The 19,389-nt window shown below is 42.6% G+C and overlaps 1 protein-coding gene across 1 annotated transcript in view; it reads right to left on the bottom strand.

The window, feature by feature from the left end:
* adamts3 (ADAM metallopeptidase with thrombospondin type 1 motif, 3) overlaps positions 1–11,593 on the bottom strand; it is a gene marked incomplete at its 5' end in the record, with an annotated part of 170,896 nt that extends 159,303 nt beyond the window's left edge. Inside the window, one exon of the mRNA XM_085180835.1 lies at positions 11,120–11,593. Coding sequence (XP_085036961.1) covers positions 11,120–11,593 — 474 coding nt within the window. The remainder of the gene's footprint in view (positions 1–11,119) is intronic.
* Positions 11,594–19,389: the final 7,796 nt, after the last annotated feature.

The raw sequence follows: 19,389 nt of genomic DNA, 5'->3' as shown, positions 1-19,389 counted from the left end.
GGCCCGTCCTCTAGCTAACAAACGACTGCGACTAAAGAGGAATTTCATGGATGCTTTAAAGCAGTTCCATGAGTTACACTTTATTTGTCATGCTGGTACTCTGTGGTCCACACATGCACCTCTCACTGCAGTCGTCTTTTCCTCTCACATCATACTTATCCTCACTAATCAAAAGCAAGGAAATCTGCATGCACTCATAAGCCAGATGTAGATTCAATCCAACAGATTTCTATTTAAACTCTTACAATCTGTCAGTCGTGCAGCCACAGAGTGAGCCTGTAGTCAATGACTCTCCATCTGAGTCTGTTACTTTAAGATGTGTCTGACAGTGTCTGCAGAGTTCAGCCTCATTAGTCAGCTGAAGAATGCATGTTTAAATAAAGGCACGCTGTATAGTTATGCTTATGCATGCCAGTGAAGACAATTATGTATGACTCCCGCACAGCCTCTGCATCTTAATATAACACATGAGAAAAACTTGCAGGAAAGATGACGTGCCATGAGAAAGTTTCATAACCTCGCCCACAAAAAGCAGACCACATATTCATTTTGCTCCAGCTGAAGGTCATCTCCTGGTGGACCTCTGCACTGGTCCCAATACTGAGGACGGTTTAAACAGAACTCTGTTGTGTCAATATGGCAACTCTGACTAGGGCTGCCACAAACGATTATTTTGATAGTCGACTAGTCACCGATTATTTTTGCGATTAGTCGACTAATCAGATCATCATCCATTGGACGTAAAACGTACAGATTATTGCACCAGCAGCATCTGCTCTTATATAACTATCATTAGCTTACAGCTTTAAGTGTTTAAGGTATGTGCTAACTAAAAATAAAGACAAGATGATAGTTTATTAAATTTTAATGAAATTTGCAGATTGTCTCAGTGGAGTTTAATAAACTCAGCCGTCTGCTCCTTGCTATCTAAAATATAACGGGACACCGGAGTATATTCTTGAGCATCTCACACTTCTTCAGCTGTGTAAAAACTATAACTTTAATCTCAGCCAAACCGATTTACTCAGGAACAAATAAAATACTGAAAAAGGCCAAACAATAACATTTTTAAGTTATCTAAGTGACTTATATATCATGTTTAACCTGAGTAGCGAAAGACGGCGGTGGGTTTGAAAACGATTAGCCGGGAGTCCGGTGTTCTCACGGCTCTAGTTAGCCTAGCCCCCGGCTAGCTATCGAGCTAGTGGCTAACAGACGTCTCCGAAAACGTCGGAGCGCTTTTGAAAATATGTGGCGTCTTGATAAACTGAGCAGATATTTGAGGTTTACACAGCTACATTCTCGCCTGAAAATATGTTAAACGTTTATTTTGTGACCCAGAAAGAATAATAAGAGTAATATTAAACTAACTAGCTGCCGCCATTGTTGGAAACTGAGCTGGGCTGCGCTATGAATTCTGGGACACAGCTTCTTCTTCTTCTTCTTCGGGGTTTAACGGCAGCTGGCATCCTTGTACATGCAGTGCTGCCATCTTCTGTTTCAGTCCGTTATTACACTCTTAAATCCTACTACTTATTCCTGCGTCTTTTGTGATCTTACAAAGCTTCAAACGACGTGTCGACTATTAAATCAGTCGACGACGATTTTGATAGTCGACGTAATCGTGACTAGTCGACTAATCGTGGCAGCCCTAGCTCTGACAAAGCTAAATATTAGGAAACTAAATATGATGAGGACGGCTGGTGGTGATGACGGCATCACAGCCCTGACGGTGAGTCGCTGGGGGATACCTCACATTTTTATACCCAAATCTGAGCGAGTACACTAGACTTCTATGAGAAGTCAGAAATAAATCAAGAATAACATTCACCCACAGCATGTCTTTGTCCCGTCTTCCTCCTCTAGCTCTCTACTGGTCGCAGCAGATGGCCCCGGCCCTCCCTGAGCCTGGTTCTGCCGGAGGTTTCTTCCTGTTAAAAGGGAGTTTTTCCTTCCCACTGTCAAGTGTTTGCTCACAGGGAATCGTCTGCTTGTTGGAGTTTGCTCTCTATATTTGCTAGTTCGTTACCTTACAGTATAAGAAGCCTCAAGGCAGCAGTTGGCTATAATTTGATGCTATATAAATAAAACTGACTTTATGTTACACTAAACATGGTCACTGGAAGCATGTTTCCTGAGGTTACAGATCAGACACCTTGCTTTAATTAAAGGAGGCGCCCCCTGCTGGTCATCAGAAAGAATGCGAAGCATTTCCAGATGAGCTTTCCTTTTCAAACCCAGAAGCGACGACAGCACTGGGCTAACCTTACAAACAAACCCTCTTCATCATTATAAAGCAGCTGTAGCTGATTCATCTCATGGTCAATTAGAAGTTCATGTAACATAAGAATGAAATTCTACAGTATGAATAAAAGTAATGCGCTAACACGAGTAAGACTTCCTGTCTGAATCACATCAATGAGACAACGCCCATGAACTCAAACTACTTCACAGCATCATCAAATTATGCCTTTTATTATCGTTTTGAGTTACACATTATATGTTAAGAGTTTTGAGCCAAATACAAACTCATATTGAAGTTTTATAATATTTAGCAATTAGCTTCTTAACAGTTAACAAATGCTGATTTCTGTATCTGTTGCCATGGCAGGCCAACCAATAACCATCCGGGCAGTGCGCTCAAAACTACAAACCTGGTGGCTCTAAAGAGGAAATCACATTTCACTGTAATGTAGCCTGGACCAAAGTGGCAGACTACCACATGGTTGACAGAGAGACACAGAAAGAGGTCGTAATGCATTATTAATGGCAACAAGATAACATATGCTGTGTCAAATCAGCCTCAATCCTCTCTCTGCTGGAGGAAACAGAGCCAGAGTAAAGGTCCAAAAATACATCAGACATGAGAAGCTTCCCCTCTTTCCCTTTCAGGGTAGCAAATCAAATATCTTCAGTATGTGAACCATCAGCTGTGTTCATGTGAGCGTACATGAACTGAGAGACACGCAGTGGGAGGAGATGGGAACGATACACCCCGCCTGACATCTAAAGGTCAGCTGAATTCCTTCGTCATTTACTCCGATTCTTTTTTAAAAGAGCCACGCGGTGCAAGTTTCAATCAGGTGACCAAGAAAAAGGAAGTTTCCCTCCTTCCAACCTTTTACGATGGACGTACTGTAGCTGTTAAACTGCATTCCCTTTCCTAAAGCTTCCAACAAACCAGGTGTGTTAGGATCAAACGCTGTCATTACTCTCCCATAAACAGACCCAAATGTGGAGCCCAGATTTCCCAAAACGGTGAAAAGCTCTTTAGTTTTTCTCTCCACAAGTTTCAGATGACGGTATAAATTTAATAAACTTCCACATATTTAACTTAAAATCTCAAAAGTGCCTCAAAGAGAGTTTCTGAAGCAAGTCGTATAAAAAGTTTCAACAGTGTGCAGACTTATTGAGTTCAAGACTTTTCATTCAACCAAGCAAAAAGCTCCAGGATTCATCGTTTCCATGCAAATATCAGAGATAATCATTTCATCACTAAGCAGAACTTTTATAAAAGCTCATTACAAAACAAAGACAGCTTCTTCGTTAGCACTCATGCCATCTCTTTTCAACACCAAAAATATTACTCAAGAGGACAGCAGCTGAAATATGAAATCCAAAGATGATGATGCACACAGAGCCCTTTGTAACTCATCCCAATCAACAAACGTCATATATGAATGAATGAATGAATTTCTCACGTTTCCTTGTGAGGAAACAATTTTATTTATTTATTTTGAGCCTCTTATACTTAGTACATTTAGCATCAGTTTATGGACAAGGGTTCTGTGTATAAGGATTTTTATTTTCTTGTTTTTTTCCCAGTCAAACAAAAGAAAACACAAAAGAACTTGATTTTAATCGTTCAGGGTTGTAAACAGGTCACAGTAGGCTTAAGGGCTTTTATTTTGAAAGGCACAGAGAGGAATAATTAGTGTGGATGTGGGTGATCTATGCTGATGGATTGGAGTCTCATATTATATATAATCCATATTTTAATAGTAACAGTGGGAAAACAGTAACGTAAAACAAAAAAAAGGGGGTTCCTTAGGAGGGTACGACTTACAGCCTTACCACCCTGATCTCCCTGAGCTCAGAGGCAGCAGAGTCAGGCCTGGCAGGCCGTTGGGAGGCTGCTGGGGAACAGCAGGTCCTGTTGGCTGGAGGCTGAGCAGATCATCTAATCTACTGAGCTGAGCTATTCCCGATGCATTCATCAGAGTGTGAATGAGTAGAAAAGTGTTACACGGGTCCAGTCCATTCATGAATCAACCAAACCCTCATCGCTACGGCTTGAACCTTACAGTGAGTCTCTCCTCATTTTATGAATGTATTATAATAGCAGCATATTTAGCAGATAAAGAGCAGGGTCCATCTGCCAGGAGGCACACAGAGAAGAAACAGCGTGATCCTTTATCCAAGTGGCTTCGGATTTGGAAAGCAACACGCAGCAGAGCACACATCTGCATCCTTATAATTATTATATCCTCCTTAACTCAAACAAGTCCAGCTGTGCGATCAGTGCATCAAATAAAAATCTCTCACAGACATTTCAGTCCTCGAGCCGTAATCTGGAAGACCACCCAAGGACTGTTAGGTGGATAAGGCTTAATTGGAGCTGGAGCCTGTTTGATTCAGCACTTCGTTCAACGCCAGCATCAGATTGTGAAAATCGTCGCTCGCAAAACGCAGATAAATTTGGTCTCCTCCTCCTCGTGCACGACTCACAGCTATGCTGTTTCTCTGGAGTTAGAAGTATCACAAGAGGAGATGATTTCATGTTATTCGTGCTGCAAATTTAATGGAGAAGGTGCCGCACGCCATCTTTGTGTCACTTTCTAACGACTTCATTTGTAACTGCAGGCCTCGGCTTACACGCAGCAGCTCAGCGAGTCAGATTTTAAATCCCCAAATATGGAAACGAGTTACAAATGATGCAGGTTTTGTAAGAGAAGTCGCGCCACGAATCTGTGGAGCCAACGTGAGAAACAACCAGGCCGACACTGGACTGCAGATAGAGCTTGAATGACACGCTGCTGATTCACTTCTCCTCAGTGTGAGTGAAGGAAGAAGAAAACAGAAGTCAGCAGTGACATGTTTCATGTTTTATGAAGCTCTCCCAAGCTTTTCTGACATGCAACACAAGTCCATCCCCCACGCAGGCCAGCAAAGATCGCCCTCGGTTCTGCTGCTGAAGCAGAGGAAGTATCTGCCTCATAAGTATTTAGCTGCCAGGCTGCCTGCCAGCATGCTAGCTGCAGTAAACACTTCCAGACAGCAGCCTGGCTATAATTAAGAAACAGTAAAACGCACACCTAGAGAGGGCCAGGGCTACCACTTGAGATCAAAGAGCGCCGGCCCTCAACGACAGGCTTTTAGATCAGGAAGCACTGGTTTGGAGAGCGTTTGATGTTGGCTTCTGTAGTCCTGCGTGTTTTGGATTTAGGCTGCAAACATGAGGAGGAAGAAGAATCAGTGCAGCGAGGAACCAGGAGCTGAGTGGATGATCGGATGCAAACTAAATAAACTCGATTCTTTTTCTCTCAGTTTAACGTCCCACATTCTTACTTTTATTGTGGCGATTTTACAGTTTCCCGTTAATTTTGCTCTCTGGTGTGATGCAACAAGTTACAGTAAATGAGGTCATTGTGTAATAATGACGCCTGTGGAAACAAACAGAGCAAGAATGTCTCAATAAGTCTGAAATGCTTCAGTTGGAACGTGCAACACTTCTGTTGTTTGACTGATTGACCTGAAAACATCATCTCTACAGTATCGTGTAACACAGCTCTTCTTCTGTTGTTGTAACCGAGCTGATGGCTGCAGTTCAAATCTTTCTGTTATTCCAACAGTTTAGATCCTGGTAAAAGAAAATCAAGTAAGAGAAGAAAAATCAACAGATTTGTAACCCAGATGTGGCAACGGGGCATGTTATCTTGAAATGCTGGAAAGCTGGAATATAAGGGGATAACAGGATGCTGGAGATAAAGTTCCTACCCTCATCCGTGCCTACAGACGGAGGATAGAGATTGAAGGGATGAGATTATGGACAGAAGTGGTGAAAATAAGCTTTCTGGGCTCAGCTGTAGAGATGGGACGAAGAGCTGAGTCCTTCAGGAGGAGCTCAGAGCTGAGCTGCTGCTCAACCACACTGAGCATGGCTGGCTGAGGCGGTTTGAACATCTCTGAGCATGGTGAGCTGAGGAGAGTTGGACACTGGAGTGATTATGTTGCATCACCATAGACTGTTCTGGTGATCTCTGCTTAAATCACGGCCCCTGGGACGGGATAAGCAGATACTGGACGGATTAAAATGTATTGTCCGTTAAAGGAAACAATGAATATTCGACCCCCCCCCCCCCAGGCCTTACTCTCCTGCAAGGCTGGACTATAAATGTCTCGGGGGGGAAAAAAAGACTCAGAGACACAGACTCTGCCCAAGTGATGAACTGCTTCCTCCAGCTCCAATCAAAGGAAACGGCCAAATCCTGCAGCTCGGAGGATGAACTTAAAGGTCAGACTGGCATTATGTTTGTCTTTGGCTGCCTGTCGCTGCAGTCGCTTTATTTTTAGAGATTATGTTTAGAACTCCAGAGAGAGTTCAGGAGCTTTTAGAGCATGCATAATTAATTTGGTGAAAATGATAACTACCAGGAAGTTAGCATATGTACTATTTTCTAATCGTAAATTAAACATAGGGACTGGTCGTTTGCAATCACCATATTTACAACCACAAAGCAAAGCTCGGCCTTGTTTTTGACCTCGATAATATTTTAAAATATTTAAAGTCACATATTTGTTGACAATTTACCATCGAGCATCTGACAGTCTGTCCACTTTTCCACCGGCCTCCTGCTCTCTTCCTGTCCATCATTATTCCTCCGTTTGCATTAACAGTTACACACACACACACACACACACACACACACACACACACACACACACACACACACACACACACACACACACACACACACAATGTGAGATTATTTACATAAAAAACCAAAGAATGAGGGCGAAGCAGAAGCTACCAGGTGAGTTAACAACGTTGTCTTGGCTACCTGTCCACCTTCATGATGTGTCACTCGCTGTCTGCCAACTACATCCTTCACCTCTACATCTCTCTCCTTCTCTCCCTTCCTTGCTCCTTGGTGTTGTCAGCCAAAAGGCAAATATAGCAGCCCCGTCCCAAATATATCTATCAAATTCAAACATTGTTCTGGTTTAAATTTGGGTTTCTTCTGGCAACACAGTCAAGCCAGTAATGAACGATCTCACTCAGTGTTTGCCGTCAGAGGATTCAGGCACTGAAAGAAACGAACCCTTTTCACCTGAACGTTTCACTTCAGCATGTATTAATGGACTCAGTCACTAGTTTCAAGTGTTATATAAATGAATAAATACATGAATGTCAGTCAAACAGTAACTTCACTCTAAATGGGAATATAATTTAGCAAATGTAGAAACCAGTTTGTTTGCCTGACCAGCAGCGTCTGCAGTTTTCAATCAGACCTAACATGAACAAAAAACAAGATGACATCAGTCCTCAGCTCAAGGCTTCAGAACAACAGATGTCACAGATGGGAATAGCCATCTTTTATATACAGTCTATTCAATTCAATTCAATTTTATTTATATAGCGCCAAATCACAACAAAAGTTGCCTCAAGGCGCTTCATAGATACAGAGAAAAACCCAACAATCATATGACCCCCTATGAGCAGCACTTTGGCGACAGTGGGAAGGAAAAACTCCCTTTTAACAGGAAGAAACCTCCAGCAGAACCAGGCTCAGGGAGGGGCGGGGCCATCTGCTGTGATTGGTTGGGGTGAGAGAAGGAAGACAGGATAAAAAGTCTAAGTGTTAAAGCCACATTCAGCTCTAAAGAAACCGTCTGAATGAAGCTCCTTTAAAATGCAGACGGACAAAATGTAACTTTATTTAATACTACGCCGACTCATCCTACTACTAAAAAAACAATAATAATAATAAACTTTGTGGGCAGCACGGCGGTTAGCGCTGTTGCCTCACAGCAAGAAGCTCCTGAGTTCAGTTCCACCATCAGGCCGAGTTCTCTCCAGCTTCCTCCCACACTCCAAAGACATGCAGTTAGTGGGGAAGGTTAATTAGAAACTCTTGGTATGAATGGGTGAGTGAACGGTTGTCTGTCTGTGACACACTGGTGAACCCAGCCTCTCACCCTAAGACAGCTGGGATGGGCTCCGCCCCCCCGGCCCAGGAAAGGATGAGCGAATGGATGGAATAAAATTTGTGGATTTAAATGATTAACTTGTATCTTGGCTTTAAGCTATACGGGCTGACGTTACAGAAGCTTAAAGAGGAACAAAGCTCCACTTTAGACACATAAAGAGGGAAACGGGCTTCAGCTGCAGTTTGTTATGTGGGGAGAATTCAGATTTCAGGTCGGCTTTAACATGGAAATGATTCTGCGTCACAGTGACTCACTTCCTGCTGCTGCACTGTGACACCGTGTGAACTCATTACTTCATTATGCTCCACAATACAAAGACGGAAGTGACAGGAACATTTAGTTTGATGTCCAACAACAGAATCATTACTCTGAGCGACATTTATTATTTTACTGAATGCCTGGTGATAACCCTGCATGTTTTTTACTGAACCATGTCACATTTTTTAAAGGCAAACCTACAATCTGAGGGGCAGAAATGAAACTGCATCTCTACCTACTTCCACCAAGGTCCATAATTTGGCAGCAATACATGTAAATAGGTTGGAGTTGGCTGCCTGAATGTTAAAAAACATTTAAAATGTTCCAGTTTTGAGGCTTCATTTCTCCTTCAAAAAAGAACAATAAGGTCTTTGCTCCTAATTACTGTGATCATGTTCGAGTGTGATGTGTTTTTAGTACCTTTCGGGCAGCCGCATGCACCGAGGCACAGATACGCAGCCTTTGGATATAAACAGCACAGTTAGTAATCATCACAGCCGGCTAACAAGCGTCCGCGCTCCTCAGCCTAGCTTGTGTCTTCATCCCACACACCTCCACTGTCATCCACAATTAGCACACAGTGACTTGTCTCTGTGACGCTGTAATTACTCGTGCTGGCTGCTCAGGCTAGCTGCTATACAGGCATAATGTTGCTATGTTCACCATCTTGCTGTGGCAAATGTTTTGGCCAAATATTGAGTCAAGATAAGTCAAAGGATCAACACATTGGGATGTGTACCGGTATCCGGTGCCGTGATGGTGGTTCTGACATAAACGGTAGTAACCAGACCGAAAAGCAGCGCACATTTTTGCTTTTTTTTCCTGAGATGTCACACACTTTGGATTCTAGCCAATCATTTTACGTTTCCGAGGATAGTAGGCGGGTCCAGGTACGTACGTTCTTTTAGAGCAGAGCTACAGATTAAAAATGACCAAGGCGAAGCGGTCAAAGTCTGGCTGTACTTCACAGCAAAAGATGCAAACTCAGCAGCTGCAACAAGTGCTTTAAGCTGATACTGTGATACTGTCAAAGGAGGTAACACCTCGAATCTGATGAAACACCTGGCGATGCATAGCATTTTTTTAAAAGCCGAGAAATGCGGCGTATTTGATAGCTTGCTGCGAGACCTCACACCGAGCACATCTACTGCAGGTGTGGTGCCTGTTATTGACCCGGAGTTAGCAGCATCCCCCAAAAACCCGAAGAGTAGAGTCCTGGCCCCTAGCCCTGCCAGTGTAGCAGAAATGATGATGATGATGATGCAGCAGCAGCCGTTCTTCTCTGCGTGAGTAGCTTCATGTTGTTCGTGTGTAATTTACGTTGAGTAGGCTAACCACGTTATTACATTAATGCATGTAAGGTGAACTAGCAAACACCATCATAGCTACATGCAGCTGTCTTCTTGTTTGATGGCAGATACTCCCTTCACCCTGGACAAAAAGGCTAAAATGACCAAAGAAAAAGTGGAAAACAGTTAAACATGAGAGGTTTTTGGACAAAGTTTGTGTTTTTTCCATTGTTTAAGCTGCTTCCAGCCAAGAGTGATACCATATATGCCCCATAGCTGCAGAAAAGGCTAACATTGTTATCTTTTTACAAAAAACAGCTGAACATGAGAGGTTTTTGGACAAAGTGTGTGTTCTCTATTCTTTAAGCACCGGCACCGTTTCAAAAGTACCGGTTTGGCACCGGTATTGGATAAAACCTAAACGATACCCATCCCTATTTATCAGCATCTGTCATGCAGACAGCGTGAAAATCCTGTTTGAATTTGAGTTTAACGTTTCATGAGATGTTTAAAATGAAACTTAATTAAAGAGAGTTTGTCCCATCATATGTCAGAGATCGGTTGAGCCAGCTAGTGGAGGATTATGAAGCATGAGGATGTGAGAATATGTGATATAAAGCAAATCTAGTTGAACTCTCAGTTCATCGGATTTGCATTTTGACCTTTTTACGTTCTGTTAGGAGCTTTAACTTTGTCATGAATATCTGAAACATTAACTTTCCAACAGAGAGTCAGCCCTACAGCCCTACAAATGTTCACCATTAGCAGCAGAAATTCATTTTTATTTCAGTCTCCCCGACTGAACAGCTCAAAAACTAAAAAGACACTACGAGCGCCGTCCTTCACTCCCCCATCAGGAAGGTGATTTCTGGAGGACATTCTTTGTGTTGCTTTTCAAATCTCTGCAGTGTTTCAACTAGAGCTGAAGGAATCTGGGTTTGGCCTATTCTTTCCTAAAATGCAGAGATGCTCCGCTGGCCAACTCGAAGAGATTTTGGCTCTGGTCGTTGCCCAATGACGGCCCAAGTGTTTTATGAGGGGTGATAGGGAGGATGGGACTGCAGACTTTTAGAAAGGACAAAAGGAACTCGTGCTTTATGTTGGGAAGAGGTTAGGAGGAAAATCCCTTCACGAATGCAATAGGAGACTACTCACCCGTAACAAACCTCGGTACAAAAAGTACAAAAAGCTGTTACGTCCACAACAACAATGTGCTGTAAAAATGCCGAGCAGTGATGTAAAGGAATGCTGCAGACATCTAAAATCCTTTGGTGTCCGTTGGTAAGGTCACGGCACTTTTGAAGTGAAAAGGACTTTCATGGGGTGGGAAAGGAAGGAGTTTTACGGCCGAGGAAACTTACCAACCCATCGCAGTTGTTAATGGCAACCGAGGCCCCGGGGACGTCTGTGATGTCACCGGTAAAGGTGCAGTCGGTCTTGAGCAGCTCGCGGCGCAGTATCCTCTCCGTGCCATTGGTGGATTCAGTCAGGTTGGCGCCCACGCTAGAATCGTTGCCAGCACTGCCGTTTCTGACCTCATCGTGCCACTCCACCATCGCGCCGGGCGCCACCAGCCTGCTGTTCGGCCGCAGACGAAGGTGAAACTCCTTTCCGAAGGCAGTGATGTTGAAGAAAAGCCTCTGTTCAGTTTCGCCGTTTTCAAGCACCTCCCTCTTAACACGCTGCTTGTGAGTGGCGGAGAGCAGGTGTGACAGGTAGTGTCCGTGGGAGTCGGTGCTGAAGGGGGTGACCAGGCCGTATTCTTTCAGCCGGCTCTTCAACTGGTCTGCAAAAAACCACAAGAACCCAGCAAAGTTAGTTTCTCCAAACACAATAAAACAATATCAAATTAGTCTTTTCCTCTAAACACATCAGTCAGCCAAGGCCTGATTATGCTGCTCTAATCATCCTTTTATCACTTTTAGCCAACTAATGTTCCTCTAAGGACGAGCTTTGACATTCATGGCAAACCTTTAAGAACACTTGGACTTGACTTCCTGTCAGCTAACATTTTGACCTTCATTTTTCTGTCTCTGCCAACTCAAAAACAAAATATTGGACTAACTGATTCACCACGTTCACCTTCTTAGTCCAACGAGAGAGAACTAGGACACCACAGCTGAGAGCCAGACTGACTAGACTGAGCTAAAACTCTCTGAGACACATTATTAGGCCAACAGAAATGCTAATAGGACACTTGCATATTTATGTTGCATAGTTTCAAAGGCATCTAAGACCCGGATGGGAGTAAGCGTCAGTGTTGGGGTTATATTTTCTTTCACTTGGACGAGGATCCCTGACGCTGCTTCATGTCACGGGCAGAGCGACAAAATACTCTGAGAAACAACAACAATGGGACAAACTTGCTGTACCGCTGTCGTGTCTACAGTGAAACGATGAGCACACCTGATTCTGTGTTTAATCCTCACTATTCCCACATTTCATATCTCTGGGAAACACAGCTGACCTCACTGATTGTGAAACCTCCAGGATTGGCAGACGTTTTGAAAAACCGCCGTCTGCGTAAATCGTATCACTCCTTGTTCTTTGGTTTCGATGCGTCACACCAATTTCAAATGATCTTTTTCCATACGAAAACAAAGACATTCACCGTGGATTATGAACTACAGGCGCTGCTGAGCTCACGTCTAAACTCTGCTACTGTACCACTGCCTAAGTAGCAGCTGTATCACAGCAGTAGGACTCTGTGTGGCATCCCACGATGCATATTCTGCTGTCCTGCTGCCACATGGATCAACACTAGGGCTGCCACGATTAGTCGACTAGTCACGATTACGTCGACTATTAAAATCGTCGACGACTGATTTAATAGTCGACGCGTCGTTTGAAGCTTTGTAAGATCACAAAAGACGCAGGAATAAGTAGTAGGATTTAAGAGTGTAATAACGGACTGAAACAGAAGATGGCAGCACTGCATGTACAAGGATGCCAGCTGCCGTTAAACCCCGAAGAAGAAGAAGCTGTGTCCCACAATTCATAGCGCAGCCCTGCTCAGTTGTCAACAATGGCGGCAGCTAGTTAGTTTTAATATTACTCTTATTACTCTTTCTGGGTCACAAAATAAACGTTTAACATATTTTCAGGCGAGAATGTAGCTGTGTAAACCTCAAATATCTGCTCAGTTTATCAAGACACCACATATTTTCAAAAGCGCTCCGACGTTTTCGGAGACGTCTGTTACCCACTAGCTCGATAGCTAGCTGGGGGCTAGGCTAACTAGAGCCGTGAGAGCACCGGACTCCCGCAAATCGTTTTCAAACCCACCGCCGTCTTTCACTACTCAGGTTAAACATGATATATAAGTCACTTAGATAACTTAAAAATTATATTGTTTGCCTTTTTTTAGTATTTTATTTGTTCCTGAGTAAATCGGTTTGGCTGAGATTAACTGTATTACTGCCTAAGTAGCAGCTGTATCACAGCAGTAGGACTCTGTGTGGCATCCCACGATGGATCAACACCAGAATATGTTATGTGGGACCTTGCATATGACACTGCACTGAAATATAGATGAGCCACGTTTAAAGACGACCTTGAGCAGCATAGGTGTCGGTTGCTACTGGGCTTACTGTGAATTTCACGACGACTGGTGTTGCTTTGTAGTCATTATGATTCTGATTCTGTCAGAAAACACTTATTTTCTCACCGTTGTTGCTCTTCTGCTGAGCTGTGCCGGCCTTTAACACAAAAAAATGTAACACCAGCACAAGCCAGTTTCATCTGTGCCATCGTTTTAACATATTGCTTTGTTTCACCCACTTCCTTGTTCATTGGCTCATTTGTGGTCAACCCAAATGTACCAGAAAATCTGTGGGCTTTCTCAAACACTTTCAGATTTAGGAAAATTCCATCCAAGCTTGGTTTGCTTTTCCAAGAATCTTTGGTTGGAAAAAATCTAACAAGAATATTGAAAGCATGTAATTATCTTGCTGCTTTTGGCCAGGAAACATCAAACAGGTGTCAATGGGGAAGCTAAAATTACATATCTGAGGACGTGACTTCACACAATCACGGTGAGCATGTGGATGTGCATGTGATGGCAAGAAAAGACTATTTTAGAAGCATTCAAAGCAAAGACTGCAGGTTTCATGACGCCAAAGCATGATAATGGTACCGATGGAGCACATGAAAGCATGGAGCCTAAGAGATGAGGCAAAAAAAAGCGTGAAAACTGGGGGTTTGAACTTAAAACAAACAAACATCTAAATCCCTTTTTCCCTCCCTGTTACATCATCCTAACATTATTATATCTGCAAAGCAAGGATGGCGCACAGTTAGCTGCCCGATACTGAAATATTTGGAAAAAATTACATCAGTTGTACCGAGTACTACATATTTTTCCACAGAGTGCATTTAAGCAATGAAAAGACACAGTGCATCAGAAAGAAGCCAGAAATGTGTTCAGCTTGTTAGTGTGAGTCTAAAGAGCAGGCTTTCACTGCTTAATCCTCATGAGGAAGACGTCTAATATAAAGAGTCATTTGTCCGGCTTACAGGACTATTTTTTTAAAGCCACACAGATTTTGATTTTAAGCACTGATTGGATATAAATCAACGTCTCTATCGATTAAACTTGTCCTGATATTTTCAGGTAACCACGCCCGTATTGATGTTTATGTAGTGCGTCGTTCCTGCTCTGGATTCAGATCGTTCGCCTGAGACTACAAATTGCCCGCTGATATCACTGTTAAGGTCTGCTACTACAGAGTCACACCTCGCAGCTGCCGGATCGCGGGAAACGTCTTAAACTGGAAATACACAAAAAGGCTTTTAGCACAAATATGACTGCGGTTAGCGAGCTCCACAAAATGTAAACGCAAACAGAAAAAAAGAACAACTTTACTGCGGTTTGATGATGTGTCAAAAACAACCAGGTCCATATGTAGCACAAAGTCCGATTTCAACTGCAGCTATTTTTAATTGAGGCATTAAACGGCAAATGTCTCTGGCTGTGAGTGTTTGATGGTGTATAATACTGTAGATCTCTACACAAGCTGACTGGTTTTCTTTAACAGTTGAAATAAAATTTAAATTAAAAGCAAAATAAAACACATTTCTCGTGTAAAAACTTGAGAAAAAACTTTTGGCTTTTTGGAGGATTGTGCTGGATCCAGACATTTACCAGCTAAAATAATCTTCTGCTGCGCAGGTATTCGGTTTTTAATTAAACACTCTTTTTGTTTCCTTTAATGTGGAAAAAGAGCATCGCTCTCACAGCAGCGATCAGACTTCGGTTCACCTTTCGCTAACTTAGCATCCTCATTAGGTTGACAGAGTTTATTTATGCCTGCTTACACAGGCAGAGGCTGCATGGCAGAAATAAAAACATCCTGTTGCATGTATTGTTCTCACTAAGTGATCATTTTACACATAATTACAGCTGTAATCACAGCACAGCTGTTGTCTGTGTGATGTGTTGGAGTATCCCAGTATTCACATTATTATCTGACAGAGCTCCATTTGCAGTGGAGAGTGTGAAAGCTGAGATGTTCTGCTTAAAGGGAACATTTACTTTAAGTTTGTCGGACCAGGGTACAGATTCACTCTGGAACGATGAGGTAAGTGAACAGAGCTGCACATGTTAGACTAGGGCTGCCACAAACAATTATTTTGATAGTCGACTAGTCAGATCATCATCCATTGGACGTAAAACGTACAGCTTATTGCACCAGCAGCATCTGCTCTTATACAACTATCATTAGCTTACAGCTTTAAGTGTTTAAGGTATGTGCTAACTAAAAATAAAGACAAGATGATAGTTTATTAAATTTTAATGAAATTTGCAGATTGTTTCGGTGAAGTTTAATAAACTCCTTGCTATCTAAAATATAACAGGACACCGGAGTAAATTCTGGAGCATCTCACACTTCTGATAATCAGCTGTCTACTTGACGTTTATTCAGCTGTGTAAAAACTATAACTTTAATCTCAGCCAAACCGATTTACTCAGGAACAAATAAAATACTAAAAAAAAGCCAAACAATAACACTTTTAAGTTATCTAAGTGACTTATGTATGTTTAACCTGAGTAGTGAAAGACAGCGGTGGGTTTGAAAACGATTTGCCGGAGTCCGGTGTTCTCACGGCTCTAGTTAGCCTAGCCCCCGGCTAGCTATCGAGCTAGTGGCTAACAGACGTCTCCGAAAACGTCGGAGCGCTTTTGAAAATATGTGGTGTCTTGATAAACTGAGCAGATATTTGAGGTTTACACAGCTACATTCTCGCCTGAAAATATGTTAAACGTTTATTTTGTGACCCAGAAAGAATAATAAGAGTAATATTAAAACTAACTAGCTGCCGCCATTGTTGGAAACTGAGCTGGGCTGCGCTATGAATTCTGGGACACAGTTTCTTCTTCTTCGGGGTTTAACGGCAGCTGGCATCCTTGTACATGCAGTGCTGCCATCTTCTGTTTCAGTCCGTTATTACACTCTTAAATCCTACTACTTATTCCTGCGTCTTTTGTGATCTTACAAAGCTTCAAACGACGCGTCGACTATTAAATCAGTCGTCGACAATTTTGATAGTCAATGTAATCGTGACTAGTTGACTAATCTTGGCAGCCCTATGTGAGACCCAAACAACTTGTACTAAATAAAAACAAAGTAAGACAAACATACTTTACAAGAAGCACGATTAGAATCACAGACTTCATACATAAAAGAGAGAAGTTTAAAGAAAAGAAACAGAAACATATACAGGTGTTTTACAAGGTCGTCTAACAGGAAGTCTGTAGCTTTACTTACAAAAAGCACGAGTCCGAACAATACAAGTAAAAGATGAAGTACACTGAATGAATACAACCACACAGCACTCACAATAAGGGTTACCCACCAAAGACCTTCAAACACAAACCCCTCAGTGTCACAAAAGAGTCAGTTAAAATCCGTTTTCTGATTTATTTTCTGTCCTGTGTCCGTTTAACTTATATTCTCTCTGTCAGAGTGAAAAGTTCAGGCGACGATAGTACAGGAGCACAATGAATGCAAAAGAGCATCTATGAGGGGCCGGACCAGCTGTAACTGCAATAAAATACTGGAATACACTCCTGATCAAAAATATTATACCTCAGTGACACTTTGACACATCAGCCAAAGCAATCGCTCCTCAAATTCAGCAGTTAATCCTAATTAAGCTCCAGAATTCTGGTTTTCTGGGTATAGTTATGTTGACTTTATCTTTGATTTCTCTCTTTTTTGTCTCTTCTAGTCTTGTTTGCTATTTGGAGTTGAATATTGAATTTCGGACCACAAGAAAATGTGCGTAACAAAAGCAAAGAGCGACGTTTGTGGCTTGGCGGTTAAGGGCTACTGTGCAGACACTGAGCGATCTTTCAAGCTGACTTCCCAGTTAATCAGAGAAGATGGTCCCTCTGCTCCCAGTTATTCCATTTGCATTGCTGCTGAATGTTTCTAAATGGTGCCTTTTCACAGGTTTGCTCTTGATGTGTGAGAACATCAAATCCAAATCAAATCATCTTATCCAACCACCACAAATATACATGTCACACAAACTTCTGCTGCAAAACATGTACAAAGAAATCCAAAGCACATGGGCAGCAGTTTGGTAAAGTTGAGCTGAGACATGCATTTGATCGACTGACTCTTCCAACACAGGCTGATGAATCAAAACCTTAGTGGGAACCATCAGGAAAAAACTGCCTTCAAATTCTCTACACAGAACGATACAAGCGGTGCTTCAAGGTAACGACGAGTGACCAATCAAAAGAGAAAAATCGTAGCTCCAGCTACATGAATAGCTCTCTAACACAACATCACAGAGTTTGTTTCATAAAGGTGACATTCCTCCATCTGTCAGTGTCGACACTTTACTACTGTAAAACACTTCGTACTACTTTTCCTTTAATTTGTCAGCGATATACGAGGTATTGTACACCTCAGAGACTTTGGCTGATGTATTACCTCACTTTGAACTTTCTGTGTTCAGTTTCACAATCAATTGCCACTTCAAAGATAAAGGCACTGTGCTAGAAATAAGCAGCTTTTGTCCTAAACTATGAAACAGCAAAAAAAGATCCGGGTGCTTCAACAGCACCTCGAATATCACAGTTTACGTGAACTGGAAAAGAACCAGTCTGTTCAAAGAGCAGTCCGACCACATTTGAAAGCAAAGTAAGGAAACAAGGTTACCACAACAAGGATGGATGGAGTCAAGTGTTTCTGAACACATGTTTAGATCCATCTTTAACCCTTTACCTCTTGAAAGCCTGCTAGCAGTAATCCTCGAGGCTCTGGGAGGTTTCTGTCATATTTCAGCCTGAGGCCGGTCTCTGCCTGCGCAGCCTTAAAAAAACCCCAGAAACTATTCTAATGGTCATCAAACCACATCTTTATTATATTCTGAATTTTAAAACTCATAAGAGTAAATGGCCTGTATTTGTATAGCGCTTTTCTAGTCCCTAAGGACCCCAAAGCGCTTTACACAACCAGTCATCCACACATTCACACACTGATGGCAGCTACATTGCAGCCACAGCCACCCTGGGGCGCACTGACAGAAGCAAGGCTGCCGGACACTGGTGCCACCGGGCCCTCTGACCACCACCAGTAGGCAACGGGTGAAGTGTCTTGCCCAAGGACACAACGACCGAGACTGTCCAAGCCGGGGCTCGAACCGGCAACCTTCCAATTACAAGACGAACTCCCAACTCTTGAGCCACGATCGCCACAAGCTGAGAACACGGGAGGTCGTCAAATGTCGCCTTTATGGCGGACAGAGTTAAAAGCATTATAGGCTGAAGAAATGAGCTGCTCAAAGAATTGTTGGACAATCCAATCAAAGCTTATAAAGCTGTGGACTGGGCAGCACTGCCTTCATTCTCTACACAGAATGAAACAGTGGTGCTTCAAGGTAACGGTGAGCGACCAATCAAAAGAGAGAAATGGTGAATAAATGAGAGAAAAGTAAAAATGTACCGAGGCCTCACTAAATGGTATAAATGAGTGTGGCTCGTGTGCTGTGGCCTGTCCCAGCTACATCTACCAAAGACTGTGGAAAAAGTTAAAACGCTCTAGCACCATCACTACATCACAGGGTGTTTCATAGAGGCGCCATTCCTCCCCCAGCAGTGTCGACACCTTACTAAAACACTTTGGACGGATTTTTCAGTTGCCACCTGCTGATTGGCTCTGTGGTTAAAAACACGCCTTAGCATCAGCTGAGCCCTGACACAACCAGCTGCCAGACAAGAGCAGAGAAATAAGGAAATAACAAATAAAAACAAAAAATGATTCACCTTAGAGTCATCAAATACACATTTGTGCAAATTTTCTGGATCCTTTTACTTTCTTTAGAGTCACCAAACAGCAAACAGCATAAAATTGCTATAATTTGTTGTACTGTCTGATGGATGGAGCCTGTTCACAGGGAAATGCAGTGAGATGAGACACACACACAATCAGCATCCCTGAATTTGTCAAACAGGCTCTTTCTCCATCCTTTTTGCTGACTGAAATGTTACCAGAAAATACATGAAGAATGTGACAACATGTCATCAGAGCACTGATGAACTATCATCGAAGAAGAAGGAGGTAACAAGACTTTACCAAAGCACAGCTCTGATTTAGCTTTAAGGCCGTCAAAGCAGCTT

Source organism: Neolamprologus multifasciatus, chromosome 12 (genome assembly GCF_963576455.1).
Source record: "Neolamprologus multifasciatus chromosome 12, fNeoMul1.2, whole genome shotgun sequence".
Classification (NCBI taxonomy): Eukaryota; Metazoa; Chordata; class Actinopteri; order Cichliformes; family Cichlidae; genus Neolamprologus; species Neolamprologus multifasciatus.
This window is presented reverse-complemented; position numbering and strand designations above follow the sequence as displayed.